At 40.5% G+C, this 10163-nt stretch overlaps 1 protein-coding gene across 1 annotated transcript; it reads right to left on the bottom strand.

The window, feature by feature from the left end:
• Positions 1-3332: 3332 nt before the first annotated feature.
• LOC142615968 (uncharacterized) lies at positions 3333-3800 on the bottom strand. Its single transcript, XM_075788865.1, has one exon. It carries the CDS (start codon positions 3798-3800, stop codon positions 3333-3335), a length of 468 nt encoding a protein of 155 aa, XP_075644980.1.
• Positions 3801-10163: the final 6363 nt, after the last annotated feature.

The raw sequence follows: 10163 nt of genomic DNA, 5'->3' as shown, positions 1-10163 counted from the left end.
TCTCTTTCTCTCCTTGAAAAAGGACTTGGCTTTGGTAAGTGTCCTTTAGTTACTTCCATCTTACTGCTTTCATTACCTTTTGTCGTACGGTCGCGTGTATGCACTTTGAATTTGCTTCATTAAGAATGCATTTGTTTAATATTTCAATGTAGGCCGTTCAAGAAGTCTTTTCCGTAGAGAGATGGGTGGAAGATTCTCGGAAAAAGGCTATCGCCAAACTTCAGGTCAGACTTGAGACCGAGAAGGCCTTAGGCCAAACCCTAGTGAAGAACGAGGATCTGACCAAGAAGTTGGCAGACGAAAAAAGGGAGAGAAATGGTACCGAGGCTAGTCTCAAAACAATCAAAACACAGGTGGAGGGATAGCGAAAACTCCTACGTCAGAGAGACGAGGACTTGTCTAAAGCTCAGCAAGAAATCTCTGGCTTGAATAAAGAGCTTGCTTGAGTAAGGGAAGAGGCTCGTACCCTTAAGGAAAACATGGAGGCTGCCAAGAAGGTTGCTTTCAATGAAGGGGTTCAAACAACAGAAGATCGGTTGACAGAAGAGCTGGCAGAGCTATGTAGGGAATACTGCCAACAAGTATGGGCAGAAGCTCTGAACGTGGCTGGAGTTCCCTCGACCTCGGAATTGAGGAAATCTGAGAACATTTGGATTCCTCGGGACATCCAAGTGTTCGAAGAGCTTCCTCCTACCATGCCGACCCCCGAGATAGTGCCTCCAACACAGCCATCCGCCATTCCAGAGCTCATTCCACCTCCTAAAGAACCTGCTGGTTCCAAGGAAGAGAAGGAATGAGGTGGCGAAGCCGAGAAACGTCCAAGCAAGGATGCCGAGCCAAACGTTCCTCCACCAGTGGCAAAGGACAAAGGGCAACAAGTCCAGACCTCATTCGAGTCAGAGCTTAAACAAACAGAGGAGGAGGACAAGACTAAAGAAGCTGCTAGCAAGTCCAAGCAGGATCCCCCCACCAAGACTTAAAGCATAGGCCAGATAGGACCCCACTTTCTTCATGTATTAAATTTTTTGGTATTAGGGCTTTTTTACTTCAAAGTTTCATTTCCAATGTATTTCTTGACAAAGATTAATGAGACACTTGAAGGGTCGTTCCTTAACTGATTTTCAATCTCCAATAGTAAAATACTAATTCGCTTTACCTTAATGTAAAGTATATGCATGAACTGTAATAAATAAAGTACAACAACATACAGTCTAAGATTTAACTTTATATTTAGTTCAGGATATAAAGCAAACCATCAATCTTATCACAGTTTATCAATAAGTCAATTTCCATGAAACATGTAACCACCAGACAGAAACTTCTATGAAACATGTAACCACAAGACATGGTTTCTGTTTGATGCTTAGAGACGTGGTTCGAGGACCATACATTACCAAGTTTCTATTTGATATTCGTAACAAATAGATCACAATGTTAATTTCCCCAAAATAGAAGGTCTGAGGACCCGACGTAACTAAGGTTTTGTTTAACATTTAAATAAGATGTCAATTTCCACAAGGTACGTGGTTCGAGGACCATACATTACTAAGTTTCTATTTGATATTTGTAACAAATAGATCGCAATGTTAATTTCCCCCAAAGTAGAAGGTCCGAGGACCCGACGTAACTAAGGTTCTGTTTAACATTTAAATAAGATATCAATTTCCATAAGGTACATGATCCGGGGACCATACATTACCAAGTTTCTGTTTGATATTTGTAACAAATAGATCACAATGTTAATTTTCTCAAAGTAGAAGGTCCGAGGACCCGACGTAACTAAGGTTCTGTTTAACATTTAGATAAGATATCAATTTCCACAAGGTACGTGGTCCAAGGACCATACATTACCAAGTTTCTACTTGATATTCGTAACAAATAGATCGCAATGTTAATTTTTCCAAAGTAGAGGTCTGAGGACCCGATGTAACTAATGTTCTGTTTAACATTTAAATAAGATATCAATTTCCACAAAGTACGTGGTCCGAGGACCATACATTACCAAGTTTCTGTTTGATAATCGTAACAAATAGATCGCAATACAACATTATGGTATTTGAACAATCATGACAAAAGTATCTTTCACTAATAGTAATACCTTCGTAGGTTATTTACATTCCAAGGGCGTTGTACAATTTTTTCATCTAGATCAGCTAAGCGATATGACCCTATACCTGCAATAGAAGTGATTCGATATGGTCCCTCCCAGGTAGGTGCTAACTTTCCCCACGCTAGATTCTTGTAAGTACCCATGACTTTCCTCAAAACTAAATCCCCAGGTGCAAGCGGCCTTAGTTTCACATGAGCATTGTATCTTCGCTTGAGCTTCTGCTGATAATAAGCCAGTTAAACCATGGCGGCCTCTCGCCGTTCCTCAACCAGATCCAGACTTTTCTCTAGCAAACCATCGTTATCGTCTAGGCCGAAAGAGCTTGTCCTTACTATCGGAAACCCAAATTCCACAGGTATCATTGCCTCGGCCTCATAAGTCATGGAGAGAGGTGTTTCTCCTGTGGATCTTTGCGGTGTAGTCCGATACGTCCACAAAACGTGTGATAACTCTTCTACCCATCTACCCTTTGCATCATCCAATCTCTTCTTGAGTCCACTAACTATAACTTTATTAACGGCCTCGGCCTGCCCATTTCCTTGAGGATAAGCTGGAGAAGAGTATCTATTTGTGATGCCTAAGTCACCGCAATATTTTCTGAAAGCTTTATTATCAAACTGCACACCATTATCTGAAATAAACGCGTGAGGTATTCCAAATCTAGTGATAATGTTCTTCCAAACAAACTTCTTGGCGTCTACATCTCTAATATTTGACAGAGGTTCAGCTTCAACCCACTTGGTGAAGTAATCAGTTCCCACAAGTAGCCACCTTTTATTTCCCACAGCCTTCGGGAAAGGCCCAACTATATCCAACCCACATTAAGCAAACGGTCAGGGACTAGACAAAGGGTTAAGGACACCGCCAGGCTGATGGATGTTGGGAGCAAATCTCTAGCATTGGTCACATTTTCTTGCGTAGTCCTGAGCCTCTCTCTGCATATTGGGCCACCAATACCCCTAGGTCAAAGCTCTATGGGCTAAGGATCTTCCTCCAGTATGACTTCCACAATCCCCTCATGCAATTCTTCCAAAAGTGCCTCCGTCGCTTCAGGGTGTACACACAGCAGGTACAGTCTGGAAAAGGAGTGTTTATACAGCTTCTGATCCTCGGACAACCAGAATCGAGGTGCCTTTCGGCGAAATTTATTTTCCCTAGACTTCTCCTTGGGCAAAACATCGCTTTTTAGAAAAGAAACTATGGGGTCCATTTAGAGTCTTACCTAATGAATACGTATGACACTTGCAGCTGTTGAAGCGGGTCTCAGCAAATCTTCGACAAGGATAAGCCTTGGCAAACCCTTGGTCGAGGATGTTGCCAACGTGGCCAATGAGTCTGCATGGGTGTTTCCACTTCTAGAAACATGTGTTAGGACGAAAGAATCAAACTTGGATTGTAAACATTTAACCTTGGTTAGGTATTCTTGCATTCTGAAATCCTTAGCCTCTATGGTCTCCATAACCTGGCCCGCGACTAATTGAGAATCTGAGAACATATGAATCGACCTTCCCCCCATTTTCTGGACCATGTCCATACCCACCAATACAGCTTCGTACTCAGCCTCATTATTGGTGGCCAAGAACGCCAATCTCAGCGATTTTTCAATGGTGATTCCTTCAGGAGAAACCAAAACAAGCCCGATTCCCGACCCTCTCTGGTTCACTGCGCCATCAACATATATTTTCCACATCGGAAGCCCCTTGCACGTGATCATGCCAACTGATTTTTCATCTATGTGCAACTCCTTTATTGTTTCTTCTAACTAGGGTTTGGCGAATTCTGCCACCAAGTCAGCTAGGACCTGGCCCTTCACGGAGGTGCAAGGCATATACCTGATATTGAAGGATCCCAGAATTGTTCCCCATTTGGCTATCCTCCCTGAGTAATCAGCACTTCGCAACACCAACTTGAAAGGAAGTTGAGTTAGAACCACAATGGTGTGGGATTGAAAATAATGTGGAAGCTTTTGCGTAGCATGCACTACGGCTAGGATCGCCTTTTCCAAAGGTAGATAACGCACCTCAGCTTCACCTAGAGATTTGCTAATGTAGTACACCGGTCTTTGTACCTCACTGTCGTCCTGTATTAGAACCAAATTGACAGCATGGATAGCTATAGCTATGTATGCAAACAAGACTTCATCAACTTCCGGCCGAGACATGATAGGTGGCCGGGAAAGATAGTCTTTAAGTTGTTGAAAAGCCAAAGCACACTCCTCAGTCCATTGGAATCCTTTCCATTTATTCAGCAACTGGAAAAAGGGTCTGCACCTATTAGCGGACCGAGAGATAAACCTGCTGAGAGTAGCAGTCATCCTAGTCAATTTCTGGACTTTCTTGAGATTCTGAGGTGGTTGCAAGCCAAGGATGGCCCTGACCTGCGCCGGATTCACCTCTATCCCTCTGTGAGTTACCATATAGCCTAGGAACTTACCGGAACCTATGCCAAAAGAACACTTAGAGGCATTAAGGCGCAACTTGTGCTTTCTAAGTGTTTGAAAGGTGTCATCCAAATCTTTCACATGCATAGGTACCATCTTGCTCTTTACCACCATATCATCCACATATACCTCGATAGTCTTTCCAAGCTGCGACTTGAACATCTTGGTCATCATTCTTTGGTAGATAGCCCCTGTATTTTTCAAATCAAATGGCATCACTTTATAGTGATAATTTCCTGTAGGAGTAATGAAGGTGGTTTTCTCCTGATCATCCAGCGCCAAAGGTATTTGGTGATAGCCTTGGAAGGCATCTAAAAAACTCATCCGAGGATGTCCAACCGTGCGTCCGCCAGCTGATCTATGCGAGGCATTGGAAATGAGTCTTTGGGACAGGCCTTGTTCAGGTCTGTGAAATCCACACACACTCTCCAGTTCTCGTTCTTCTTTTTTACTACAACAGTATGTGCCAACCATTCTGGGTAGAAAACTTCTTTAATAGCCCCAGCCCTTTTGTGCTTGAGCACCTCCTCCTTGACAACCTCGGCATGCTCTTTAGAGGAACGCCGAGGTGGTTGTCTCTTGGGAGTAACGACAGGATTGACGTTCAAATGATGACAAATGAAACTTGGATAAACTCCAGGAGCCTCATAAGGATCCCATGCAAACATGTCGATATTGTTTTTTAGAAACTTTACCAACTCCACCTTCCCCTGATGTGGTAGCCGAACCCCAACTTGAAAAAACCTTTTAGGGTCATCATCAATAACAAATCTCTCTAATTCTTCACACATTGCCTCCTTTGCTGTCACTGCGTTGGGCGCATCCAGAGTCGCTAATTGCTATAAGCCTTTCGCGGCCAAGGTCGAGGACTCTTGTTCGGTCTGGCATAGCATTGCAACCGAAACGCACTGCCTTGCTACTGATTGGCTACTGAGAATCTCTTCAATCCGTCCTCCCGACGGGAACTTCACTTTGACATGCAAGGTTAAGGAAACAGCGCCCAACACATGTAGCCAAGGCCTTGCAACGATGGCCGTATATGGGGAATAAGCGTCAACCACTATGAAATCTACATCAACTGTTTCCGAACCTAACTACACCGGCAAGCGAATTTGTCCCTTTGGAACAATGGCCTTCCCTTCAAAGCTTATTAATGGCGAATCGTAAGCCGTAAGATCTTCGAGCGTCAGGTTAAGCCCCTTAAACAAATCAGGGTACATAATATCCGCACCACTGCCCTGATCAACCATCACCCTCTTTACATCGTAGTACCCTATTCTCAGAGTAACCACCAGGGCCTCATCATGCAGTTGGATGGTCCCAACTTTATCTTCGTCCGAGAAGCCCAAGATAGGTAGGGAAGCACCTTTAATTCTCTTTGGCCTGGAGCCAGATTCCTCTGCGAGAAGGTGTGATATGGACATCACCCTAATAGGACAGGAATCGGTCCTGCATGGAGCTGCAAGGATGACATTAATCGTTCCCAAAGGCGGTCAAGATGAATTATTCCTCTGGTTATTCGAACCCCAATTGCTCCCTTGCCCACTGGGCTGACATAAATGTTGCTTCAACTTTCCTTCACTAACCAGCTGTTCCAAATGGTTCCAAAGTGTTTGGCAGTTCTCGGTAGTATGGCCGACATCCTGATGATATTGGCAAACCAGGTTTTGATTCTACTTTGCAGGGTCCCCTGCCATCTTACTAGGCCGCTTAAAGTAGGGTTCCTTGCAAACTTTCTCCAACAGTTGGTGCACCAGTTCTTGGAAAATGGTGTTAGCTACTTGAGGAGTGGCTGAACCAGATTGTCCAGAGAAATCCCTCCTCGGCCTATTGTGATTGTACCTATCTGATCTGAAATCCCTCCTCTCTTGAGGGGTAACCTTCGCCTCCCCCTTCCCTTGCTGTTGATCTTCTTCTACCCTTTTATACTCGTCAATGCGATCCATGAGCCGTCGTACACTCCATATGGGCTTTTTGGTAAGAGATTTCCTTAAATCATGATCAGTTGGGAGGCCCACCTTGAAAATGTTAATGGCCATTTTGTCAAAATCACCGTCGATTTCATTAAACATCTCCCAGTATCGGTCAAAGTACGCTTTCAAGGTCTCACCCTCCCTCATGGCTATGGACAACAATGAGTCCAAAGGCCGAGGAACTCTGCTGCATGTAATGAACCGAAATGTGAACACCCTGGTGAGTTCCATGTAAGAGTCAACAGAACCCGCCTTCAGGCCGTTGTACCATCTCATAGCCACCGACCCCAGGCTAAAGGGGAAAACTTTGCACATTAAGGTCTCGTTATGAGAGTGTACCACCATCCTCTGATTGAAATGACTGACATGCTCAACTGGGTCTGTCCTGCCATTATAGATGGTGAAAGTGGGCTGGGTAAATTATCGTGGAAGCTTCCCCTTCACAATTCTGCGTGAGAAAGGGGACTTGGAGATTTGATGTAACGCCCTACTCATAGCGTCATTTCCCAAGGCCTTGGAGGGAAACGTTTTATGCCCACCACCTAGAAGTTCGTCCTTCTCGAACAAAAAGGTTTCGCTAGGAGGAGTCCTAGACCTTGGACTGTAGTTGCTTCCTTGAGAGCCCTCGGAGGAAGGGTCTAAAAGAGATGGCGTCCGCCTCCGTCTCGCATGGCGTAACTTTCTCTTGAGGTAGTCAATCTCCTTTTGCATGGCCTTAGCATCATCTCCATGTATGGCTCTGCTTCTACCACGCGAATGGCTTCCACCAGGGTGCAGCGTATGCACACTTCCCTCTCGATCTCTCTGACGCTCTAGACGTTCGAAATGATCTTCACGCTAGGATTCCCGTGATTTTGCATGATGCGAATCTACACCTGCCATAACATTCCAATTCCTTCAACACTAGATTTCCCACAGACGGCGCCAATTGTAGGTGGATAATTTGTACCAAGTCCAAACACTGGACGGACTCAAGCCCAAAGAGCCTTATACAATAAAATTTGTAGATTGTGGGCTTAAAATCTAGGTTGTGGATGTTCGACAGAAAGTAAACAGACTAGATTGCCGCTGATCACGCATTCAATTAATAAAAATCACCAAGAAGCTCTCCTCGAACGTAAGCTCAGGACCACTTGTATTGCCTTTTTTTTTTTCCTTAGAAAAGCCTCCCCCTCTCTTTGGTGCCTCTCTTGCCCTCTTATATCCATCTTCTTCTTCTTCTTTTTTTCTTTCCACGTGTACCACAGATCTTACCCTTAGATACTTGTCCCATCTGGCACCTTCCTGAAGTCTTCAAACACCAGCTGGAAGGCTAAACCTCACTGTTCAGAGGTCATTTCTCCATTAATGCGGCCAGAGAGGTAGGTGCAGGGTCTTTAATGTGGTGGTAGTAGCTTTTTCCCCTTTAATATTTATCATACATTCTTCTCTCATATAACCGTGGGGATCATGCCTTTACCTAACACATCCTTCGGAATTCTTTCTCTAAACCCCTTGGCATGTTTTATGACCTTTACTTGACCAATCCGAGGAGATACTTCTCCTCGGACAGCTCCTCCAACCCATATATCATGAACTGGTTTGTGGGCCCCAAAGGCTATGCTTGAATAGGCTTTTCTCTACCAAGTCAGGCCCAAAACCCAAATACATATTTTAAAAAATATTTTATAAATTAATACCCTTGAAATATCGATTAACTTTTTCAATATTTAAATAGAATAGAGGAAAAAAAATAGACAGAGAATTTGGTGGAAACTACTTTAGAAAGAACTAGTCACTAACCCGTATTATACACGGGAACCTACTTATTTGTGAGGTAGACTAAAATAATTTTATAAAATCTTAAATTGATTAAGAAATTATACCATTGCATGATTTGCTCTTGTAGGACTTTAATTTGGGTTACAATTTGATGAAGAATCTATTGCTTGAACGTGCAATGGCTCAAGCCTAAAATTTGTCAGACAATTCTGCCAAAAAAAAAAAAAACACTCAAAAATTCAAATATTTAAATTTCTAGAAGACTAAAAAAATTAAAGAATCAAATGATTCATGGCTTAGAAATTATAGAAACAAAACAAAATATATATGACTAAACAATAGAGAAATATAAAAGAAAGATGGATTATATTCAAAAAAATAATTTCAATTATTGCAAGTTTTTTTATCTTGTAAAAAATGGCTAAAAAGAGTTTGGTGGTTTATGTACAAAAATAACTTTTAAAAAAATACATGAAAATTTAAAACAAAGTAGAGGAGAAAAAAATAATATAAGAAGAACTCATACCTCTACTCGACTTAAAAAAAAAATTTGGGGTTTGCATTACTTTTATAGTGTTCATGATTAACCTTGCAAAGTTTGAGTTTAAATTGGACTTGTTAGAGAGATAGAGTTTCACTCCTTATTAAATTTGGACTAAACAAAAATAATTTTGTTTAAAAAAATGATAATGATGCCTACCAAGCATCTTAATTACTACGTAGTTGTATAAGAAGTTGCAATAGAATTCTTCTATTACCCAAAGAAGATGAACTTTATCAATAGTTGATGATTTTTATATTTATCCAAAAAAAAGCCACATTTAGGATCTTAATATAGGATTTACTCAAGTTTTTTTTTTAATCAACATGTGAGTTTGAGTTTAAGTTGGACGTGTTAGAGAGATAGAGTTTCACTCCTTGTTAAGTTTGGACTAAACAAAAATAATTTTGTTTAAAAAGAATGATAATGATGAGTTTGAATTTAAGTTGGACTTGTTAAAGAGATAGAGTTTCACCCCTTGTTATTGGATTAATCAAAAAATATTTTATTTAAAAAATGATGAATTTGAGTTTAAGTTGGACTTGTTAGAGAGATAAAATTTCACTCCTTTTTAAGTTTGGACTAAACAAAAATAATTTTATTTAAATATTGTGCTGACATGGAAAATGGTGAGAGCTTCAGAGGCTTCGGTTATACACACACACACACATAGATAAATTTGGACTAACCAAAAAATATTTTGTTTAAAAAATGATAAAAAAATGATGAATTTGAGTTTAACCTGGATTTCTTAAAGAGATAAAGTTTCACTCCTTGTTAAGTTTGGATTAAATAAAAATAATTTTGTGAGTTTGAATTTAAGTTGAACTTTTTAGAAAGATAGAGTTTCACCCATTGTTAAATTTGGATTAATCAAAAAATATTTTATTTAAAAAATGATGAATTTGAGTTTAAGTTGGACTTGTTAGAGAGATAGAGTTTTACTCCTTGTTAAGTTTGGACTAGACAAAAATAATTTTATTTAAATATTGTGCTAACGTGAAAAATTGTGGGAGTTTCAGAGACTTCGGTTATATATATATATATATATATATATATACACACACATAGATAAATTTGGACTAACCAAAAAATATTTTATTTAAAAAATGATTAAAAAAATGATGAATTTGAGTTTAAGTTGGACTTGTTAGAGAGATAGAGTTTCACTCCTTGTTAAATTTGGACTAAACAAAAATAATTTTATTTAAATATTGTGTTGACGTGAAAAATTGTGGGAGTTTCAAAAGTTTCGGTTATATATATATATATATATATATATTTTAAAAAAATGATAATGATGAGTTTGAATTTAAGTTGGGCTTGTTAAAGAGATAA

This window comes from Castanea sativa, chromosome 11 (genome assembly GCF_040712315.1).
Source record: "Castanea sativa cultivar Marrone di Chiusa Pesio chromosome 11, ASM4071231v1".
Classification (NCBI taxonomy): Eukaryota; Viridiplantae; Streptophyta; class Magnoliopsida; order Fagales; family Fagaceae; genus Castanea; species Castanea sativa.
The sequence above is the reverse complement of the archived record's forward strand: the minus strand, read 5'-3'. Positions and strand labels throughout refer to the sequence as shown.

What these genes read in the sequence shown, in the direction of transcription:
- LOC142615968 (XM_075788865.1), bottom strand. Translation starts at nt 3,800, where the DNA reads ATGTGGAAAATATATGTTGATGGCGCAGTGAACCAGAGAGGGTCGGGA.